The 24826-nt window shown below is 38.9% G+C and overlaps 1 protein-coding gene across 4 annotated transcripts in view; it reads left to right on the top strand.

Moving 5' to 3' along the window:
- The window catches only part of COBL (cordon-bleu WH2 repeat protein), a 347141-nt gene that overhangs the window by 96504 nt on the left and 225811 nt on the right, over positions 1 to 24826 (top strand). For all 4 annotated transcript variants that reach the window (XM_036737675.1, XM_036737677.1, XM_036737674.1 and 1 more), the window contains one exon: positions 8435 to 8641. In XM_036737675.1, the coding sequence (XP_036593570.1) occupies positions 8435 to 8641 (207 nt within the window). The remainder of the gene's footprint in view (positions 1 to 8434; positions 8642 to 24826) is intronic.

The following is a 24826-nucleotide window of genomic DNA, read 5'->3' as shown; positions in this document are numbered from 1 at the left end:
AATGGGCACAGAACTTTTGTTCCAGCTGGCTGGTTCTTTCCTTGAACTTCCAGACAGGGCAGGACTTGAATACACACACACACACACACGCACACACACACACGCACGCACGCGCGCATGCGTGTGAGTTAATAGTCTGCCTTATTACAAATCTCCAGAGAATTCTTCCACCTCTGTTTTAGTTGGATATATTTAATAAAACAAAGGTCTAATCCTAGTTCCCATTACCTTAGTTTAACTCTATTCCCAATCTGTCTGTATTCATTGTTAATGAAAAACAAGTTGTATCTGTAGACTTATTTCATTTATTAGGAGTTAGTTATTTAGATCATCCCCACCCTTCATTGTTTCCAGGCTCATTATTTTATCATTTCTTCATAAGACCTATTTTCCAACTCATCATAATTTTTTCCATTCTTAGTTGCCAAGTTTTCTGATCTACAGTCCTCAGTGCAGAATTTTACCTTCATTCTTGGTGTCAGCCCTGAGATATTCTAAAGCACTGATTAATCTTCATATATGCCTACCCCCATCCTGGGTATTGCTCTCAAAATTTTATCAGCAAAGTATATTTACATGAAGGGAACTTTATTTTCACTTTGGTTCTCATTATGCAATTTCCAAATGGAGTCAAATCAACAAATATTTATGGACATTGTAATATGTACTGTGTAGAATAGAAAGAAGTATGGAGAGGTGGTCCCTTGTCCTCAGGGAGCTTCTTCTCTAGCTTTTGAGTCTTCTGATGGGAGATGGCATGTCATAGAAAGTAGGCAATGGACAGAGACACAGGTGCCCAACTTTTCTTAGAACAGCCAAGGAGAGAGAGTGGGTGGGTGGGTAGCTTAGATTTATTTAATTTAATCTTTTATTTTTCTCCAATTACATGTAAAAATAATTTTCAACATTCTTTTTTGAAATTGAGTTCCAAATTCTCTCCCTTTCTTCCCACCCCCCTCATTTAGAAGGCAAGCAATTTGATATAGGTTATACATGTGTTATTATGCAAAACATATTTCCATATTAGTCATGTTGTAAAAGAAAACAGAACAAAATAGAAACCCAAGAAAAATAAAGAAAGTAAAAAAAATATGCTTCAATCTGTATTTCAATTCCATCAGTTCTTTCTCTGGGAATGGATAGCATTTTTCATAAGTCCTTCAGAGTTGTCATAGACCGCTGTATTGCTTAGAATAACTAAATCATTCACAGCTGATCATCTTACAGTGTTCCTGGTGCTGTGTACAATGTTCTCCTAGTTCTACTCATTTCACTTTGTATCAGTTCATGTAAGTCTCTTCACAACTTTCAGCAGCTGAGATTTAAAGGAGAGACTATGTGATTAAGTACGCATATAATAATAATAATAATAATAATGATAAATATTCTTGGGGCAGTGGCTAGACTAGTTCCCAATGAGTATGTGGTTAAAATAAAGACAGAAGCCCCACTGTGATTTGGAGCCATTGGATAAACTAGCCATAGCCCAGTAGAAAAATTCCCAGATTCTGTCTTGACATCTCCCTCCCTTGCTCTTTCTACTTAGCCACCCAGCCTTTCTCCTAACAACATCCCACTGAACCTTGAAGGAGGTAGTTCTAGAATAAGTAATCGTAAGCTCAGTATGAGAGGGGTCCTAGGGGAATGGCTAGAGTGCTGATCTCAGGGAGTCCTCCTCTCTCACATAATGCTGATGAGTCACTTCTCAGTTCTTTGGCTAATCTGTAAGATTGGAAGTTGCAGAGTTGCTAGGGATCTGTGGTGGTTCAGAATATAGAGCTTGAACATAGGAGTAAAAAGGAATTCAAATCCTGCTTCAGACACATAATGTGACCCTGAGCAAGTCATTTAACCTCTTTCAGCCTCAGTTTCCTCATCTACAAAATGAAAATACTAGCACCCACTTCCCAGGGTCATCATGAATACCAAGTGAGATAACATATGTAAAATGCTTTACAAACTTTAACACACCATATAAATGTTAGCTGTCATTAACATCATCATTATCAGTACATCTCTTGTATCAGTGAAATCACAGGTCCAACTCATAGCCCATTTTTAGGTAACGATTAATTTTAAGTAATGATTAATTCTCTTTATTTCTGAAGTCTGTTAAAGGTACTGGCTCTGTGGATACAACTTTCTATTGAGAGTTGAACAGAGTAGCTCTCCACATGCATGTTTTTTAATCATCCTGATGTCCCTCCTAGATATCTTTTTGAAGGTACACAGATCAGATCTTTTGTCATAGGCAGTGTTGAGGAAACATGACAATGTATTAATATGGTTTATCATTCTCCCAATGTCTTTATCATTTATTAGCTAGTCAGGATTTTCAGAATGAATTCTTTCTAGTCCCATTCCTTGGTGCAGAGGATAGGACGGGATGTCAGATATATTGAGACCTAGTTGACCATCTGCTCTCCCTAATGCAATTCTGAAAGGCAGGAGTTGAGGCAGAATTGATTCTCTCATCTCCTTAACTAACTGTCCACCCCCTTGCTCTCAGGAGAATATTCCTACATACCAAATGGGGTAGGAGATGGAAGAAGCCACTGAAAGCCACCTGTGCTGGTGACAAGACCTATTTCTATTGCCCCAGCTTCACCTTTTCTGTGTCAGGGACCCCTTTGGCATTCTGCTGAAGCCTCTTGACCCCTTCTCAGAATAATGTTTACTTCTAAATTCATAATTGAAGGGAATGCTAAATTTGAGTTAGATATTAGTGAAAACAAAAATATGATTTCCCCCCATCCAAGCTCACAGATCTCCTGAAATCTATCCCTAGATCCCTCTGTATAACCCAGTTTAATCTAAAAGTAACCAGGCAGTCATGTCTGTGAATGATAATTGTGTTCTCTCCCTTGCCCTTATTTGTGTGAAGCTTCTCCCTTGAGCTCCTGATTCTCGAGCTCAGTCAACAATTTTTGAAAGTACCCATGTGCCAGGTGCTTTGCTAGGTAGAACTGGGGATACAAGAAAAAAGAAGGAAACATCTTTTGGAAAAAAAGAACAACAGGGAACATCTAAGTCCAGTGGGAGACAGCAGTTGAGCTCCTTTCCGAGTTTTACAGGGACTGGAGACTCCACTCTCAAGCCAGGTTGCTTCCTATCCCCAATTAGGGGCATAGTCTTTTTTTATTTTAAAAATGCTTTCTCAGTCTTTTCTTGAAGGTCCCCATATAATGGCATAATATAACATTATTGAGTAGATAAGTAAGCCTAACAAAACTGATTGCTACAATAATAATGATGATATGATCTTAATAAAATTTGATGACCCTTGGAACTGGAAGCATGTTATTCTCATGATTATCATTCCCATGTGTTGTCCTGAGGGCTTGTGGCAATGCTGGCTTCCAGTGAGGGAATTGCATGCATTCTCTGAGCAGCCAGGTTGAGTTTTGTTTCTACATCAGCAACCTAAAGGAGGGAGGCTGTGGAAAGGTTTCTTATTCATTTTTGCTTAAGCAATTGTTATCTCTGATCCTTTGTGCCAGGGAAGATGATGATTAAAACAACATCGACAAGTAGGAATCTTGAGTCTTGAATAAATTCTCCGATCATTCCATTGATTTATATTTCCTAAAGTGGACTGCTGTTGATTGCGTCCCTGGTTGCCAGGGTGTGCCTTACTTTCCTTATAAGAAAATAACATGTGATTTTAAGTTCTGACACATGATATTACTTACGCACACATGTTATTGTTTTGACCTGTGGGTTTGAAGCATGGATGCAAACCAATAGTATACTCGGACTGTCATGAAGCACTTGTGGGGCTTAGCACAGAGTTGTTGTTCAATTGTGTCCAGCTCTTCATGACCTATTTTGGGGTTTTCTTGGCAAAGATACTGAAGTGGTTTGCTATTTCCTTGAGCATTTAATGTTTATTGACTGACTTTCATTTGCATTATGGCTGCAGCATCTAGACAATATCAAATTTCTGGATATTTGGAATTGTGGATCTTTAGTTGCCTTGGTTTTCAGCTGCCTGTGTTAGGTTTAGTGTACTCTGTGCATGTATATGTGTACATTAACACATGCATATACGCACATAATATACATTTCCCATTTCATGTTTTCTTAGTGTGTTTAATAGTGCTCAGGCATCCCAGTGAACTTTAAAAGCTTCGTCTTGGTAGAAAACCCATTTTGGAAATGTCAAGGCTCTGTTGGCCATGGTGTAAGCTGTCTCCTTGTGGAATAGTGGACATAACACTGAACTGAAGAAGACTTGAATTAGAATCTCCCATCAGACACTTATCAGTTCTGTATTTGGGCAAGCCGCTTAAGCTCTGTCAGCCTGTTTTCTGATCTAGCAAATGGGTGTATTTATATCTGCTGCACTTATTTCACGGGGTTGTCTGAATCAGAGGTGACAAATGGTGTTGTTACTGTTTGTCCTTCTTTCTCGAAGAGGACCATGGCATCAGGAAGGTGATATCATGGCTTGCAAGTGAATTGGATTTAAGTGAGGCAGGGCAGTGCCAAGTCTCCAGCCTCACTCTCTCCTCGGGAGCCATCTGGGTCCAGTGGCAAGATGTGGATTAGGATGACTGGAGATGGCCCAAGATGCAGTAAGAGACTTCGGTCTTTTTAAGCTAAGGTCTTTCCTAGGTCTCAGCTTGTTTGAGGCAACAACCATTCAGTGGTTAAGGCTAGGTAAGAAATGAGGCAAAGAATGGTGTCTTTTACCTATTCCCCCCAAAATATTCAATCTGGGAGGGAAAGTATTTTGTAAAACTAAAAGAGCTGTATCAGTGTGGCTATTTTTAATGTGCAAACACACACAAATATATAATTAATATATAGACCCAACCCTCCACCTAGACATATGTGACAGTTTAAGTTACATTCTCAGCAATCTCTCTAAATTGGTGACATGAGACAGCAGAAATATTTTTACTTTATAAATAACTTTTGGGAGTGGCATACCCAGATTTTTTAAAAAGTTGTTGGGAATAGCAAGTATATCATTTGACTCTCCAGTGATTCATACCCTATCATAGCATCCTGGACTTGTGTTAGCAGCTTTTTGTGTTCATTTTTTGGGTGTGTATAGGCAAGAAAGAGCTTTCTTATTAGCTCTTTCTCTGTCCCGCCAGCAAGTTCCAGATAGGCTCATAGGCATCTCTCAGAAGGAATCCAGCTTGGGCCCTGTTGTTATACTAAGAATTGCATCTCATAAAATGAGGATTAACACCATCCCTTTGCTATCTATGCTCACAAACTTCTCAATCCTAACTCAACAATAAAAAAAACTCATTTAGGCTGGCACCGAATGAATCTCTCTCTCTCTCTCTCTGTCTCTCTCTCTCTCTCTCAGTGCCAAGCCAGCAGCATTTTATTTAACAAATGTATCATCTTAATTAGCAAGAATCCAACAAGCCATTTTGAATGTCTGCTCTTTTGCAGTCTGAATCATCAGTGACTTAATCCATTCCATAATTGTTTTTTAATTTCCTTAATGCTTTGTATCAGAAAACATGTTTACCCCCTTGAATGTAAACTAAGTTGGAAAAAATGGAGAGGAGAACAATGGAGCTCTGAACAATTTCTTCCCTAAGTAGTTAATGGATTAATCAGTGTTGTTTATTGAATACCTACTATTTGCCCAACCCTTGGCCAGTTCCTGGGAATTCAGTGGATTGAAAAGAACAAAGCATTAGGATTCTGGTAGGGTGTGAAGAGGACCCCTTACTAGCTGTGTAACTTTGGCCAAGTCAATTAAACTTTCCAAGCTTCAGTTTTCTAATCTGGTGATGAGGATAATTGTACTTGCATTATATATCTTAGAGTGTTATTGGGAGGCCTAAATTAGATGATAAATTTAGAATACAATATGTTAGCGTACTGGGAAAGCAATGAAATTCTACTATGAAGGTGGAAGGAGGTGCTTGTAGCTACCATTGAGGGAGAATACTTGGTGTTTCCACCACAGAGGACCCCATGCATATTTAAACAGTGAGCATCCATGTGGCTGGTGTAGCCTACAGCAGGTGTAAAACAGTATGGATGTAGAATGAAAGATGTAAGAAGGAGGCAAAGGAATAAAGGTGTCATCTCAGCAATTAAAGATCTTTCATAAGGGAAATATTGTGGGCTCTCAGTGGGTGGATATATGTGTGGGTAAAAATTGTGCCCTGCTGGGAATCCTCCCTAAAGGAGATCAACAGGCTGTGTTCTATCAGTATGTATCCTACACAAATCTTGTGTACCAAAGGGTACACCAGTGAATTGATAGCAAACTTTTATTAAATTCCTACTGTGTGCCAAGTGAGACAGGCCTTGCCCACCTGAAAAAAATGTATGTATAAATACATACATGTATGTATGAGGTATACAAACAACAAAAAGGAATATATTATACATATGACAAATACTTCAAATAGCATATGTTAAATGGCTAATGAGCCAGGTAGATAAGTAAGTGTTCCCCAAATTTAGAGCTAGGAGAGATTAGTGAGGGTTACAGATTTGGGAAAGGAAGGATTGCAGATTTTGGAAAATGATTTGACCCTCATGTATCACTTAAATGTTTGCAAAAGTTTCCATACACATACATTGTTTCGTTGGGTTCTCCTTAGAAAGACTTCATTTAAGCAGGTAGGTTTTGAAGGGCAAGACTTAGACAGAGAGAATACAGAAGGTGCTCCAGGAAGAGGAGTTGATGTGGAACTGAAGCCAAGGGGAGATTGGCTTGGCTGTGTAGCTCTATGAGTCATCTGCCTAGTCAAACCCATGGGAGCTAATAGGATTCCTGAGAGGGAGAGAAGAGAAGGCTGAGGACAGAACCTTTGAGGATTTATTGATTAAAAACAAAGGTGTCATTTGCAAAGTGATATTTTAGCAAGGCTGATTTGGTGTGTCAAATAAATTAGAAACTGAAAGGATCTACCCTGGTTAGGAGCAGAGAGTATAGGAATAATTGTACTAAAGTGGAGGGAAGTGTGGTGGGAATGGAAAACAAGGGGTGGATGAGAGATTTTGAGGGAAATATCAAAAGGAGCTAGTGATGTTTTGATATTATGGGAACAGTAGAGTGATAAGAAAGGATTTCCCACCATAGAGTCTAGTACAGAACTCTGTACTCTGTACTGTAGTAGGCACTCAATAAATATTTATTGACTAAATCAATTTCTAACAAATATTTACTTATTTGTAGGTCTGCTATGGGTAATGTAATCCAGTATGTTTCTGGTCTGCAAGCCCCCACCCCCAACTGTTATGTATTTAGAGGATGAAAGTTGACTTTATCATTATTATAGCTAGAACAATGCATGACCAGGTTGGTACATCAGCTTTATTAAAACTGTTTCCATGTCAAATAAGAATTATTTTGGAGTTGTTTCTATTATTTATTTTTTACTCTTCCTTTCAGTGGATTAAGAAAAAAAGAATATTAGCCTCTAGTTTTAGTCCTGACCATTACTAATTAATTAGGACCCAACTGTCCTGTTTCCCAGTCCAGTGCTGTTTTCACTGTCCCATGGCTCATCTTTGGATGACAGGCCCATGCATTGGGCCATCTGGCTCTACTTGAAGCTTTAATCTTGTTTGGCCTTTGGAATCTACTGGTCTTGGGATCACCATTGTGCCAAGATAAGGCATTGGAGTAGGACTTCAGTGAAGGAATGTGTGTCAGTGCAAAAGTGACAGACAGTGAAGAAAGCAACATGTTGTTGTTCAGTTGTTTCAGTCTTGTCCGACTCTCTATGACTCCATTTTGGGTTTCCTTGGCCAAGATTCTGGAGTGGTTTGCCATTTCCTTCTCCATCCCGTTTTGCAGATGAAGGACTGAGACAAACAAGGTTGAGTGACGTGCCCAGGATCACACAGCTAGTTAAGCATCTGAGGCCAGATTTTAATTCAGGAAGATTGGTCTCTTTCCATTGTGCCACCTAGCTGCCCCTAGGAGATGGTATAGTGCAACTGAATGAATGTTAAATTTGACAGGATCTGTGTTCAAACCCTGCCCTCTATTTCTTGCCAGCTGTGAACTCGGGCAAGTCTCTCTACCTCTTTAGGCTTTGGTTTCCTTAGTCCTGGTTTTAAACCCTATCTGTGATCTTCAAAGAAACAGGAAAAGAGCCCACGTATACCAAAATATTTTATAGCAGCTATTTATAGTGGCAAAGAATTGGACACTGACAGAGTAGCCTATCAATTTGGAAATGGCCCAACAAAAAATGGTCTATAAATGTCACACTGTAAATGACTAAGAGGATGTTTTCAGAGAAACCTGGACAGACTTATATGAATTAATGTGGAACAAAGTGAGAACTAAAATAATTTATTCAGTAACAATATCATAAAGACAAATAGCTCTGAAGATGGATCTGAGGTTTATTAATATGTATTTATAAGAAAAATAGGTTATAACTGAGAGAAAAGGTTACATTGCTGAATATTTTCATTGCCTTCTGTTTTCAAGGAGGAAGATGAAGGCTCGGGCTCCTCCTCCTCCTGGAAAGCCACCTACAACTCCGAACATCCACAGTGATCAGAAACCAAACAGAGGCTTGGGAATCATCCCTCAGCAGAACCTTGTCAACATGAAAGAAAACCTGAGGAGCAGCGTGGTGGATGTTACTGTGGTTTTACCCAATGGGTTGGAAACAAAGAGTGCTATCAATGGGAGGTAAGGGTTTGTAGGTCCTTGAATTCTTTGGTGTGGAATAAGAAAGAGGATATAGCAAGGACAACACTCCCCTGACTAGTTAACCTAGATCCAGGCTGCTGCTCTGCATACAGGAGGGCTTGAGGTGTGCAGTTCTTTTCTGGAACAGATCTGGGTTATCAACCTCTGCCTGTGGGTCGTATGAACTCAGGAGATATAAGGAGATTCTAGATCAGAATAGGGATTAATTCCTTCTATTGGACAAGTGCGGGGCCGAGGTAGGAACCTATTTGCCAACTCTGAGCTCACAGACATTAATGGTTAGCAATCAAAAACCAATCTACTCCATTACTGCCTTTGGACTAGGGATAAATTCAAGGCCAGAATGAACAGTTCCTTGCGGGTTACTCAATTCAGATACTTGTTAGGCATTTGGCTATGTGTAAGACACTGTGCTAGGTGATGGAGACTCAAAGATGAAAAGGAAATAATCTCTGCCCTCAAAGGAGTTTATATTCTATTGGAATACAGAGGGCATAAATATAAAATAAGTGTAACATATGAGTAAATACAAAGTGTTTTGGAGTAGTTTTACAAGGAATAGAGAGAGCCCTGTCTACTTTGTACAAGACTCCCCTTACTAAATTTCACCATCGTCTGAACCGTACCAGGATGAGGGACTTAGAACAAGTGATTTAAGTGCGAATGTCTGTTCTCCTAAATGTCAAACTTTAATCTTTCAAAATTTTTATTTTGTTTTGAATAGCTATAAGGTGATGATTATTCGTTTTCTTGTGTACCTTTTTTCTAATTTGAAGTTTTTGTGGTTTAAACTCATAATCTGTTGGATTTAAGAAGTCATAATCCAGGTGAAATAAAACAAAGGATCAGTAAAAATCTATTTTAAAAAATAAAAAATGTCAGTATAATTTTTGGGGGGCCATATATCCCCTTGAACAGAGTAGGGGAACAAAAACAAAAGAATCTCAATTTCAAATGGTGTCAACATTTAATGAAAGACTATTTCCAGAGTCAAAGGATTTGAGCAAGTTCTGTTGAATCAAGAATTTTAGGTAAGAAAGTACTTCAAGATTATTTGTTCCAACCTCAGTTCAAAGCATGAATCCTGTTGTTTCTGGACAACCATTGATGTGATCTTTTGACGCCATAGGACCCTGAACTGAACAGCTAGGTGATGCAGGGGATGGAGTACTGGGCCTGGAGTCAGAAAGAGTAGTAACGGTGTTGCCTACATAATTTGTAATTGTGTGAAATGCCCATCACTTTATAAGTTAAAGATGTCTCACAGTTCGGAAAGTTAGCAGAATATCTATCTTCATAATAAAAGAAAATTTACCTTAAAACATTGTTTAAATGTACCTTTTGCTGTTGAGTTTTTATCGTCAGGTACAAGGTATTTCTGTAGAATTCAGAAGTCTGGTACCAAAATGTAATTTTATACTAGAGAGATTGTCGAAGACTTTTTAAAAATATTTCTCTTTCTCCAAAGTTATCAAAAAGGAAACAGGAATAACCTCTTCCCCCAAGGTCTCTGGTCTGATTAACTGAATCACAAGAACACAACAAACAGACCGCCTCTAGCAGGTTGTGAGGATAATAGATTGTGCTGGCTTGTCAGCTTTGTCTTTGCTTCAGGCTTTAGTTATATGTGTCATGTTGTTTAATAATACAAGAGTGGCCTGGAGGCAGAATCTTGTGCTATTTTTAAAATAGCAATTTTGAATTTTTTTTCCTGAGTGTGAAGCATCTTTCTTTTCTGTTTTTTTTTTAATCACTGGAATTCGTAAAAACACATAAGCCTTCTGGATAAAATAATTAACAATAACAATATTGGCTAACATTTATATAGTGTTTTAATATTCGCAAAGCTTTTTGCCTATATTACCTCATTTGACTCTCAAAATAATCTCATGAGCTAGGTGGTATTATTATCCCCGTTTTACAGGTAAGGAAATTGAAACTGTTAGGTGAGGCCCTGGGGTAAGACAGCTAGTAAGTGAAGCAGTTATTTCTACTTAGGTTTTCCTGACTCTGAGGCTGGGATTCTATCCAATCACCTCATCTCCTGATCATAACAGCAGTGAAACAAACTTAATCATCCCCTTCCTCTTACACATGTTCTGTCCACTCGTCATTGCTAGCTTATAAAGAAAATGTGTAGTAATTCAGCACTGATGCTTCTATAATATTAAACATATATGCGGTACCTCAACAGCAAGTTTGGGTGATTCCTTTGTCCAGACGTAATATAAATGAAACTGCCAGTCCATCTTAGACTTTTACAGTTTTATGTGGTGATCAGGGACAGGAGAATTAGACAGGAAGGGCAATTTTTCTGGCTATTCTTAAGAAATTTGCTTTGGACTGCTTGCAAAAGTGACATCATTGACTTCACAAGATGACTTGACTGTGGGAGCTTGCCACCCAGTGCTCAGCCCACTTACCTTTTCACATAAGAACTATTCAACTAATGTTGGTGGAATTGAGTTGAATACTTGTTGAATCCATCTAATAGTCTTCATAAATGGGGCATGGATGTGAAGAGAGTATCTTTGGAGAGACAGCTGCTTATGCCGAAAGAAAACCTCAGGGGAAGAATGGCAAAGTGTGTTGAGTTTGGGGAGCAATACCATTTTAGACAATCAGCTACATCTGGAATATATTTCAGAAGAGAAGATAGAAGGAGAGGTTATCTCCTTTGCAATGGGGTGGATCTTTCTCTTGAGTGTCCAAATCGCTGAGTGTGACACCTTATAGCAGTATAGAGATTTTATGTCCTAGTTCTCATATAACTCAAAGGGCTCTTCTGTGGGCCTCAGGTATCCTTGGACTGTGTGAAGTCATTGGGTATCCCAGCCTGTACGGGAAATAATAGACTAGTTTACAACTGGGAAGAGAATCTCCTTTTTCAGTGAAATCTACAAGGGAACCAGAAACCTGTTGTTCAGGTCTAATTGACCCCTTGTGTTTCTTCCATTGTGGTGTAGGTAAAAATAGGGAGCCGGTTTGAGGGTCCTGGCTGCTCCTTCAGACCAGTGCCTGATGCCATTCACACATTGGGTCTTTGTTGTAGCTCCTGCAAATATCTGGAGTATTCGCTGCTACGATGGTGATTGTAGCTGACATTACTGTACGTTGCTTTGTACTTTACGGTCTTTGACGAATAAAATAACTTAAAAAGATAGGATTCTCAGCCCTATGTCTCAAAAAAAAAGATGGACTTTCAAAAGGAAGTGAGCTAGTTAAGCCTCAGAGTTAACAATTAGGGAAACTACCTCAGCTTTTTATAGGAAATATGTCTGGAAAGTAGCTTTTGTGGGGAGGAGGTAGGAATTAAATCCTATATTTTGGGGGATAGCTAGGTGGCCCAGTGGATAGACCTCTGGGCCTGCAGTCAGGAAGACTTGAGTTCAAATTCAGCTGCAGATACTTACTAGCTGTATGACCCTGGGCAAGTCACTTAACCTGTTTGCCTCAGTTTCCTCAACTGTAAAAGGGAGGTAATGCTAGCACCTGCTTCCTAGGGTTGTTGTAAGAATCAAATGAGGTAATAAGCATAAAGCCCTTGGCCCAGTGCCTGGCTCATAGTGAGTGCTATAGGAATATTAGCTATTATTATTTTAATTATTATTCTACTTCTTCCCCAGACACTTACTAGCTAGGTGACCCTGGGCAAGTCACTTAACCTCTGCCTGTCTCAGTTTCCTCAGATGTAAAACAAGGATAATAGCACCACTTTCACAGGGTTGTTGTGAGGATCAAATGAGATAATATTTGTGAGGTGTCTAGCACAGTGCCTGGCACACAGTAGTCACTTATTAAATGCTTATTCCCTTCCCTGCTTGGGAAATGGCTTATATAACTCCTCTTGAGTGATTGGCTAAAAATCTACTTTAGTAATCTACCCAGTTGGTCAAAAGTGCCTACTATGTGCCAAAAGTTGGATAAGTGCCTACTATGTATCCAGCGCTGACAATTCAAAGGCGAAAGTGAAATAGTGCTTGCCCTTAAGGAGCTTACATTCTAGCAAGGGAGACAAATATGGGTGTGTGTGTATGACAAACCTATATACACATATATATGTATGTATCTACATGGATATGGATGTATATATCCATATATGGACATATACCCATATGTATATATGGATAAATTACATAGAAATATACATGGTAATTTTCAACTATCCTTGAAAGCTCAAATTATTAAACAAATTATTATAAACAGTCCCATGTTAGAATTTTTGAAGGGAATTATATTAGCCCATGAGTTGAGAAGCTTTTTTTTCCTCTTTTGAGGAGGCCACTGGGTGATAAGAATAAAAATAAATTGAGAGTCATGCACAAATAAATACTATGATATTTTAACCACCTGTGATTCTGTTCGTGGATATATTCCTTCCACTGAGGCAGAATGGAACCCTTCTATAACTTAGATATTATAGAGATTTGCTGCGGCTGAAGAATTTGTCATTGTGTGGCCAAACTTGTAATGAACCTCTCTAAACTTAGGTGACAGTAATGATGGTGGTGGTGGTGGTGGCAGCTTCCTTTTCTATAGTACTGTAGTTTGTCGCACTTTGCACATATTATCTTATTTGAGTCTTACAACAACACTGTGAGGTAGATATTACTGGTATGATTATTTCCATTTTGCAGAGAAGGGAACCGAGTCTCAGGTGAAGTGACCTGCCCACGTGACAAAGCTAAAAAATGTCAGAGATTGGTATTTGAACCAAGGTCTTCCTGACTCTTATGCTATCCACTATACCCCATTGGTTCTCAACAGACTTATATCCTAGGTCCCATTCAAAGCCTTTACATCTTTGAAGGACCTGCCAGAACTTACATTCCTTTGAGATGGAAGAGTCATTTTCATGTCACGAAGACTTGTGGAAGGAGGCCTTGAGTGGCAGACATAAGTAAAAAGCAACGGTTTAGGTTTTAAGAGAGAAGCAGACTAGCTGTTCCACCTACTGATCTGAAAAAATAAAATAGTAAAGATGAAACCTTAGAACGTATATCAAGTATATCAAGTAATGAGAAGGTTTCTGTTACATTTTATGGCAGGAGAGGGACCAGAGTGGGAAAGTAGGGAAAGACAAAGGAAAGAGAAAAGAGAGGAGCAAAGAATACTAAAGCAGAAAAGGGGAAAGGGAGAGAAGAGCCAAAGACATGGAGAGTAGCTGTCTATTAATTAGCAAAAATCTAAGGGAAAATAGTTCTTGTTATACATCTTCACCTGGATACTTAGAACAAATTTTCACCTATTTTCAGTGCCTTATTCTAACAAACAGTTTAATCCTCACCGAAACACCTTTTTTTTTAACTTCAACATTTTTTTTTCCTGAATAAAGGCTTTTTTTATAGAACTTGAAATATTTTATACTTGTAGCAGGAAGACATTGGGGCGGGGGGCGGTGAAGGGAACCTTAGAGGTGTCAGCCAGTTATTCAATATTCCTGAACATCCCTTTAGCCTTTAAAAGCCATCTCATTGTCTTATATTATTCTTGGAGAGCATGGGGTTGTTGAAGGTTATACTTGAGGATCTTACCCTCTCTTAGTAATTACTTGAAGGTTAACCCACATGCAAGCCAGAGATTTCCCATCATTCATAAAGCCATAGACCCGATATGCACAGTTAACACTGCACGTGCATTTTGATGTTTTGCTTTCAAATGTCATATATGACTAAATACTAAAGTATTAATAGAGGAACATATTGAAGGTTGAGGGAAAAGATGAGCATATACTTTGGGGTGAGATATGTTAGGAGGAGCTGCTGTGGGAATCCAAAGTCCTGTGGTTTGCATGTGATTAATGACTTGCTATAGAAGGGAAAATTTCCAGAGTCATTTGGAAATGACTCTAAAATGAGAAATAAGGTGACTCTGAAATGGGAGCACGGTGACTTCTTAAGTCTTAAAAGTGTCTTGCAAGGATTGTTAACATGCAGTAGCTAGGGTCCCTATAATTTTCAAGTTGGAAGAGGCCTTAGAGATTACCTAGCCCCCATCCCTTCTTAAACTATATCCCACAGGACCCCCAAATTTAGTTGGAATACCAAGTAAAAATACAGGGTAAAATGCAAATATAATGATAGTTATCTGGAATTTAGGTTTACTTGTAGTGATCTTAATGCACTTACTGCATTATTACCATTTTCAAAAACAGTTGGTTCTGGGAAAAAGTATAAAGACATTGGCAAATAAAACATCAGATTAAAAACTAACAATTCAGTATCAAAACAAAACTGATAAAGATATTCTCTAGGAAAAATGGGGAATCAATAAAGGGGAAATGAAAATTGTTACAAACATTTTACAAGATGAATCATTTATTCATTTTTATTCCTTTATGGCATAATTTGCATATTTTTCTTATCCCCTTGGTTATTAGTTCTCCTCAGCCATTTGATATCATGTTGTTGTTTGTCCTTCCTTCTCGAGGAGGATCATGACATCAGGAAGGTAATGCCATGACTTGCAAGTAAATTGAATTTAAGTGAGAGAGGACTATGTAAAGTCATCAGTCTTGCTTTCTCCTCCAGAGCCACCCGAGTACAGTGGCCAGATACAGATCAGGACAAGTGGAGATGACCCCAATTCGAGGACGTAGCTACTTTCTTTACACTCCACTGAAGCCATCTTTTCCAAGGTCATTGATGACTTAATTGGCAAATCCAGTGGCACTTGTTCAGTCAGCCTTTATTAAGGCATCAACAAGCACAGGCATTGCACTAATTGCTAGGAATACAAATTAAAAACCGGGCCCTGCCTTCAAGGAACTTACATTCTAATGAGAGAGACAATATGCACGTGTATAGGTATATACAAGATACATACAAATTAAAGATAACCTTCTAGGGGAAAACACTGGTGACTTAGGGATTAGGGAACTGAGAAAAGCCTCAGGTTGAAGATGGTACTTGAGCTGAGTTTAAGGAAGCAAGGGATTCTGAGAGGCAGTAGTTAAGAGGGAGAATATTTTAAGAATGGAGAATACTGTATTCAAAAACACTGGGAAAGGAGATGGATTGTGAAGAACTATAAGTTGGCCAGTATGGCTGGACTCTAGTGTGTAGAAGGGAATAGTGTGTGAAAAGAATGAGAAGATAGAAAGGGACAGGTCATCGGAGTTTATATATGATCCTAGAGGTAAAGTGGAGTTGCTGGAGTTTTGGTGGGGGAATATGTGTAGAGGAATGTAGAGCATGGTGGGGAAGCTGTGATGAGGATGCCTTGGAGTGGGAGGCAGTCAGGGCAAGATGACCAATTGGGAGACTGTTGCAAGAAAGTTACTTCTTCACCCAGTATGATCCTGTTGACCTACCTCTTCCTTGGTAATTTCTCGTCCCTAGGCCTCTGTGACTTATCTCTATCCTAATTCTCCTACCTCTTTGCTCCTCGGTCTTCTTTGCTGATTCTCTTAGCTTGGGGAATTCTCAGTGGCTCTTTCCATGGCTGTCTTCCATCTACTTTCCTGCAGTGATTGTTTACCTTTCTGTGGCTTCATGTATTACCTTTGTGAAGGTCTGCAGTTCACACACCCCCAGTATCTCCTCAAAGCTCCATTTGCTCATTTCTAGCTGACTTCTAGATATCTTCATCTGGATGGCTTACTGTTACCTAAAATTTCAGTGTGTCCATAACTTTCAATCTTTTCTGAAAACTTTCCTTCCTACCCTTCTCTGTCTCTACTGATAGATTCACCATTCTCTTAGTCAGTCAAATCTCAATCATCTCTCACCCTCTCTATCCAGCCAGTTGTCAGATCCTGTCTGTTCTACCTCCAGAATATTTTTGATATGTGACTTCCTTTCAACTCCTGCTTCTGGCACCTTAAAGTAGGTGCCTTCTTTCCCTGTAGTGACCTCCAAGTTAGTTTCCCTATTTTATTGCCTTCCTCTCCAATATCAAAGCAATCTAGCATGCAAATCTGATCACATCATTCCTTTACTGAAAGACATTCAGGGGTTCCCATTGCCTGTAGAACTACTTACTCAAGACATCTGAGCCGTCCACAGTTTGGCTTCAATATGCCTTTTCTATGTGATTCAAATTGCTCCCTTGTATATACTGTATTTCCACTACCAGATCATGGCCTGTCCTCTCCCAAATTTGTGTCTGTATTCTCCTGCCTGGAATGGTATCCCTCCACATTTCTACCTGTCGAAGTATTTCTTCATATGCAATTTCTAGCTGAGATACCATTTCCTCGGTGAAGACTGTACTTACCCTTTTTTTAAAAAAAAATCTCAATGTCTTTAATATTCCCCTTTGTACCAGTGTAGATCCCCTATAAGATCATAAGTTCCTGAGTGTGAGGACTATATAAACTTTGAAAAAATATTTCATCCTTAGCACCTATCACTGTCTACTGCACAGAGTGAATACTTAATAAATTTTTGTCAAATTTAATTGTTCCTTTTAAAAATGCTTCCTTTTTACCCAGCGATCCCGTAAGAGCCCATTGAAGGAAACAAATCAATATTCATTAAAAAGTCACTAGTATATTTGACTTCAGAAACACCAGGCATCACGAGTGCTGATCAGTGCTTACCTGTAAAAGAAAAATCCATGAAAGGATTGAGTGGGTGGCTGATACATGCCTCTTGTTCTCTTGGCAGGGGGATCTGGTCATTCCATTACGGCATCCTTTTTTGCTTCAGCCAGCTTTCTGAGTGGTTTCTCCATTCACACTAGAGTCCTCAAAAGAAATGGTTTCTAGTTAGGAGGATGGCATTTTAATTTACTTACTATAAACTGTGTGAACTGTCACATTTTGAAAACCAATCTGCTAGAGACAGAGATAAATACCTGCTGCACAGTGGCTGCTCACTTTGTAAGGTACTATTACTACTATAATGTCTGTGAATTGAAGCACCATACATGAAAATATTTTAATAACATTTGGACAAATGCTGCCTGAAGGAATCCTGTATCCGTTCTTGAACCTACCAGGTGTGTGTCTCCCTCCCCCCACTTAACGGTAATTTTTTTGTATATAACACTGTATGTATATGTTGTCTCTTCTCACTAGAATTTAAGTTGCCCTAAGGGCAGGGATTTTTGCCTTCTCATCTCTAGTGTCCATCCTTCCATTGGATGGCACATAGCAGGCACTTAATATATAAATGCTTATTGGTCGATTATGGAGTAATTATTCATATATTTGTTCTAAGTCTGGATTGTTGCACACTCCTTTTCTCAAATGCAATTATATTTGTAGCTGATAGTAATTACAATTGCGTTAGTGAACTAACTTGTTACCATTTTAGGTTAAAACAGGAAGAAACAAACAGCAAAAATATGAATGAGTGATTAATTTTATTAAACTGTTTTATCCGTTGTGGTGCTCTTAACATGATAATTATGGAATGGAGGTGATACTGGTTTCCTGAAGGCCGTGCCAAGGACCTTAAAGATCAACTTTTCACAAAATATTTTATGTCAGATGTCATCAAGTTGGAAAGACTTTGAGATTATGCGTCCTGTAGCTAATGTTGTGTCGCATCAAAGGACCTAGTTAAGTTAAATCTTGCCTCAGATATTTGCTAGCTATGTGATCCTGGGAGAGTCACTTGACTCCACTGGGCCTCAGTTTCCTCATCTGCAACATCGGGAGGTTGTTCTTGAGCACCCTCTAAGATATTTTCTTGCTCCACATCTGTGGCCCTGACCGCTGAAGAAGTGATGATATGTGAATGTAATGGAAAACTATTTTGATGTAGGAAATAATAAAAGTGATGGTTTCAGAGACACTTAGGAAGATTTCTATGATCTGATGCAGAGTGAAATAAGGAGAGCCAGGAAAAGAGTTTATCCATTAACAACTTTGTAGAGACCAAGAGTTTTGACTTAAGAATTATGATCAATGAAATGGCCAACCACAATTCTGGGTCATCAGTGATGATCCATGTTACACTCTCTGGACAAAAAGTGACGGGCTCAAGCTGCAGAATGAGACATAGATTTTTGGATATGGCCAATGTGGGAATTTTGGTACCAATTTGCCATTATTCATTAGTGGTAGAACTTGAACTCGGACCTTTCTAACTCTGAGGCCAATACTCTGTCTACTAACCCAGGCTGTCTCTTCTTATTTAAATTATATAAACTACTAAAGTGATGACAATATCTTTCTCTTCTCATTGGTAACAATCTTAGACCTCACAGAACCTTGTTTTGTAGGTCTTTATTTTGTTATGTTTTTAATGTTATGTTATAGTTATCTATGTTGGCATATTACTGCATCATAAGTTTCATGAGAGCAAGGATCCTATTTTATCTAACTTTGTGTCTCCATCAGGATCTAAGTTATCTCAACATTAAGTAGCTAAATAAATATGATATTTTAAATATTGACATTTTAAAACTTCCCTTTATACCTATATTTTTAAAACATAAAACATGTGATGGCATTGTCATGATTTTATGTGAGAGCCACGAAGACAGGGTTTCAGTACCACAGAGGACAACCTGAACATTCCCACTTAGGTCCATATCTGAATTATGTCCTTTTCCTTTTCCTTTCCTTTTTCCTCTTTCCTCTCCTTTCTCCCTTTCCTTTTTTCCTTTTTCCTTTCCTTTTTTCCTGTTTCTTTTTCCCTTTTCTCTTCTTTCCTTTTCTCTTCTTTCTCCTTTCCTTTTCCTTTTTCCTTTCCTTTCCTTTTTCCTTTTTTCTATCCTCTCCTCTCCTTTCCCCTTTTCCTTTTCCCTTTCCTTTTTCCCTTGTTCATTTCCTTTTTTTTCCTTTTTCCTTTTTCCTTTTCTTTCCTTTTCTCTTCTTTCTCCTTTCCTTTTTGTTTTCATGGAACAAAGGCACATGTCTTCAAACCTATTTTTATGAGTTTAGTTTTTCTGTCATGGACTTAAAATATGTTTCAGAATTTGGTTGCCAAGCTAGAGGAGGTAGATTGCTGGTACGTGAGTACTCTCCTCATCCCGCTCTTTGTAAACTCCCCAGTCCTCACTGTGAGGTCTAGAGCGACATCTTAGTCTGGGTAACGTCCACGTAAGGATGTAATAGTGCCAGATGTAATTCATATGGCACCCTGAAAGTAGCAGCCATAATTGATGTAACATTGATTTCCAGCCAGTTTGGGGTGGAGTTTAATAGCCACACATGGCGCAGATACTGGGCCAGAATTTCAACCCGTGCAGAATAGACAAATAATAAGTTGTGGCTCTGCCAACACTGGAAACCCCTCTGTGTTGGCCTGCTCTGGGGTAGGACAGGTTTATTCTCTGCAATGGAAAAAGGTGTGGCAAGCCCTCCAGGGATCCCAGAGTCTCCCCTTTCAGACACACCTCCATCTAATTACATGTTTCAAACTTGCTGCTAATCCTTAGAATGATGGAACAGAGATTATAGCATTAATAGCTTTTGTGTTTCCTATGTGTTGTTTGTAAATTAATCCAAATATTTGTGTGATGAGTCCTTTAATTTTTTTCATTTACTTTAATAAGGGTAGCAAAATCTGAGCATGGGAGAAGAGTGGAGACGTGCTAGTAGATGGGAACATGGACATTTTTTCCATTTGTATAAATTATAAATGATGACAAATTGATTAAAGGGCAGGCAAAGATTGCTTTTCTACCACTTTGTACCCGAATTCAGTTTAGTCAGCATTTATTTAGCACTTATTTATAAGAGGCACTTTGCAAAGTCCTGCAAATAAAAAGGCTAAAAAAAAAACCAATTCCTGGCCTCACGGAGCTTTTATGCAACTTTTATGCAAAAATGAGTACAAGACTATTAGAGTCAGGACAGACAACTAACAATCCTGGGGTAGCCTTCCCTAGGAGATGGCACCTGAGTTGCCATTTGAAGGAAGGCTAGGATTTTAAGAGAAGGAGAGAAGAAAGAAATGTATAGCACATGGAATGGCCTTTATAAAGGGGGTGGAGTAATGAGTTTCTAGAACAGTAAGCTAGCCACTTTGATTAGAATGCACCAAGTGGCGTAATGTCAGTCTGAGAAGGTAGGTTAGGTCCAGATTGTGAGGGGCTGTCAGTGCTAAGCTGAGAAGTTTGCACTTTGCCCTATATACAAAAGGGATCCATTGAAGATTCTAGGGCAGGGAACTAACATGGCCAGACCTGTGCTTAATCAAAACTATGTTGACATCCTTGTTTGGAGGATAAATTGGTGATCGAGGAGACTGGAACTAGAGGGATCAGTTTAGAGGCTTTTGTAGTAGTTGAAGTGATAAGGGATAATGGGCCATATGAGGTGGAGAAAAAGAAGGTCAGGGATCTGAGAGATATCGAAGCAGAACTGTCTCATTTCATATTGAAGTGAGGAGCACAGTGCCTGGGACATAGTAGGTCCGTAACACATGTTCATCAACTTAACCATTGCTCAACTCAGAGCTTTTCTTTTTCATTTGTTCTTATTTGTCCTTGAGTGATATAAGTTCATTTTTCCATGTGCACATATTGCAACAGAAAAGACTGGAGGCTTTTTTTTAATATCCTGGATAAATTTTATGGAATTCTCAGTTGTTTTCTGAAAGCACCACTTTTTCTTGCAGAAAACCCAATGTGAAATAAATGAAACTTGAACAAGATTATTTAAAAGCTACTAGTTCACTGACCTAGATTTCTTTGTCATAAAAGCAGATTTCAAAAGGAATTATATTTCCTATTCTATTACTTAAATCTAAGGCTTTGCATTATGATTTCAGTTTTGGATTCTAGGTCATATTTTTCTCTAACAATGTTGTGGCTCTGAGGAAATGCCACATTAATCCAGTAATATTTTAGTAATCCATTTTCTGTCTATTCTATCTGGTACTTTAAAGACTTAGGGCTTAATCAGGGTGGGAATTTCCTCTTTCAACATAGATCTAAACCAGTTCACCCATTTATTTAACAGTCTTCATGATAGTCTGGCTGAAAATCTCAGTCACTTGGTAGGGGGAGGACCCATCTGTTGATGAGCCTCATGGAACTTAGCCAGACTGGTCCTTGAATAATAGACTTAAGAGTTCATTGCCAGACCATCCTTGAAGCCTTTCCAACTCAGAAAGATGTGTCAGAGCCTGTAATTTACCATCATAACCTTGCAGAATCTACTCACATGCACATCATGGTGAAACATCCAAATAGGACTATTTCTAGCATAGTTGGTGTCTTTCACTAAGTTTAAGCACACACACACACCTTTCTGTTAATTTTGTTTTGACCTTTCACTGTTCGTTCTTATACTGAAAAATTGAAAATGGCATTCCTACTGTTTAGATTGATTAACTACAGATAGTTTTTTTTAAAAAAATCTGATGATTTTTATACCCTAAGGGACATGACAGTACATTAAATTATGTTTAGCATGATGGAAAAAAAACACCTGGGGTGATTCCATGGAAAGAACCCAGGATTTGGAGTCAGAGGACCTGAGTTTGAATCCAAGTCCTTCTGTTTGCTATTTGGACAAGTCACTTAACCCCTCAGGTCAGGCCTGTTTCCTCATGAGAGGGTTTGATTGAATGGCCTCTAATAGCTAGCTGGCATTCAGCTAACATTCCTACAAGGCATACAAAGGTCTATTTGTGTTATCTCATTTGGTCTTTCCAACAATTCTGTGAGATAAGTGCTGTCATTATTTCATTTTTCAGATGCAGAAACCATGAATCTAAGTGAAGTTAAATGACTTGCCCAGGGTCACATAGCTAGTAAGTGTCTGAGGCAGGATTTGAGTCTTCCTAACTCCCAAGACTAGCACTGTACCCGCTGTGCCACCTAGCACCCCCAAGTCAGTTCTGAGATCAATTCCAGGTCTAAATCTATGATCCTATAATTGTATAGCACCTGTCATATAGCTTTGTTCTGAATTACTTTGTTTAAACAGCAGACTTGTAAACGGGGAGGGAGCATTGTTTTCATAGTATACCATGGTGGAAAGAACACTGGATTTGAAGTTAAAAGGAATGAGGTAACAATATAGCTTCATGATTACTAGTACTATGACTTTGGACAGGTCGCAACCTCTCTGAGCCTCACCTTCATCATCTGTACAGTTAGGACAATAGTAACTTAATACTGTTTGGTTTCTGGGGTGCTTATAATAAAAGTGCTTTCTATAAACCTTAAATCATAGCAGTGTGTGGCACTTAGTAGGTGCTCAATAAAGGCTTATTGAGAAATTATTAAGAAATATATAAATGTGAGAGGCAACATGGTACTACAAAAAGGACATTGAAGTTACAGGACTTTGCTTCAAACCCTGTTTCTATTACTTGCTATCTATGTCACGTTGGGCAAATCACTTAACCTACTGGCCTCAGTTTTCCTCATCTGTAAAATGAGGAATTTTGACCCAAGGGCCAACAAATCCCTTTCTAGCTCTAAATTTATGATACCATGATCATTATTATTATCACCTCATTTACAAGATGATGCTGACTAGCCATCAACTGTGATTTTTTTTTATCTTTTGATATAAATTGGTCATTTGAATAAATCAGACCAAAAAAAGAAAATGAAAATTATTTCTGGCTACAGAGGCAAACAAGGTCCTATAAATTTAAAGTCTAGGAGATAAAAATGCTTTGACAATGTTAATCTTATTTAATTTATCGTTTGATAGCTCTCATAGCCATTAATGAATGATACAACAGCTGTGAGGGGAACGGTGACCATGTAAGGTAGATATGTCCGGGATGCTATCTATTGTGTTTTCTCTCCTTGGTTCTGGAAGAATTCCTCTCTGCACCACAGGAGTTCTGGCTCTTCTGGCGCATTGTCCTCACTAGACTCTGGGAATGCCCTACAAAGTCCAACCATGTCCCTGCTGAGATGGGCATAAATCAGTATGGGAGAATGAAACATTTTTGCTTCATGTAACCTTTGATTAGTAATGGTGATGACCTTCAAATAAGGGAGCACCCAATACACTAACAGAAAAGCACAGGTTCCCATTTCATGGGATTTTAGAACTAGAAGGGCCTTTGTTGTTCAACCACTCAATTCTGTCCAACTTTTCATGACCCCTGGACCATACAGTCTGTGGGCTTTTCTTGGCAAAGATACTGGAGTAGTTTGCCATTTCTTTCAGAGGTTAAGTGACTTGCCCAGGGTCACACAGTTAATCAGTACTTAAGGTCAGATTTGAACTCTGGTTTTTCCTGACTCTAACCAGTACTCTATCCACCGAGTCACCTACCTGCCTTGTAGGCATACAGAGGTTAAGTGACTTGATCAAGGTCACATACCTAATAAGTATCTGAAGCTGGATTTGAGGTCAGGTCTTCCCGACTCCAGGCCTAGAGTTCTATCTGCTGAGCCATCTGGCTGCCCCGAGAAGGGCCCTTAGAGATCATATATATCATCCCACTCATTTTCACAGATGAGATAGCTGAGGACTAGAGCAGTCATGAGCTAGTTGCCCAACTTCATTCCACTAATAAGTGATGGACCTAGTATTTGACCCCACATCTCCTGTTTCTAAATCCAAAGTTCTTTCTCAATGTGCCCTGCTGCCTCTCTAATCATTCCAATTCTTTTTCTCTTCTATTCTGATCTGGACTCCTTCATGAGAAGTCCTGTCTAGTCTTGCCAAGATTAAAGGTGTGTTTTATTGGCCTATGTAGGTTCATACCTGTGTCTCTGCTATCATTTGTTCTGTGCTCCAACTGACCCACAAACACAACAGTAACTTATGTAACACCATGAGGTTTACAGATCACTTGCCTTGCTATAACATTACTGGCAGCTGAGTAGAACGGTGTCACCAGAAAGGCAGCCTGGCATTGCAGAAGGAGTCTGCTGTTAGAAATACTTATGTTCGTACCCCACATTAAACACTTGCTGCCTGTGTTCCCAGGATGAAGTGAACTGATCCCTCAGAGAGTTTCCGTAACTGTAAAATAGATATAGTCATAGGTATACTGCTAACCTCATAAAACTGTGAGGAAAGTGATTTGTAAAGTGCTATAAAAATGGGAATTTGGGCCCCCATTTTAGAGTCATCAAACATCTGATTCTGCTATTTCCTGTCATCCTCCTTATGCTTACACATTTAGATAAATTTTCTCCTGAAGTTCTCATGCCAAGTTCCTCATGAATTTGACTTGAGTTATACACATTATAGTTGTAGGAATGAGACACTCCTGAAATATTTTCTACTCTTTATGACAGTCTGGGTCTAGAATCTATAGAGTTCCTTACCTTACTCACAAA

Source organism: Trichosurus vulpecula, chromosome 9 (assembly GCF_011100635.1).
Source record: "Trichosurus vulpecula isolate mTriVul1 chromosome 9, mTriVul1.pri, whole genome shotgun sequence".
Taxonomy (NCBI): Eukaryota; Metazoa; Chordata; class Mammalia; order Diprotodontia; family Phalangeridae; genus Trichosurus; species Trichosurus vulpecula.
The sequence above is the reverse complement of the archived record's forward strand: the minus strand, read 5'-3'. Positions and strand labels throughout refer to the sequence as shown.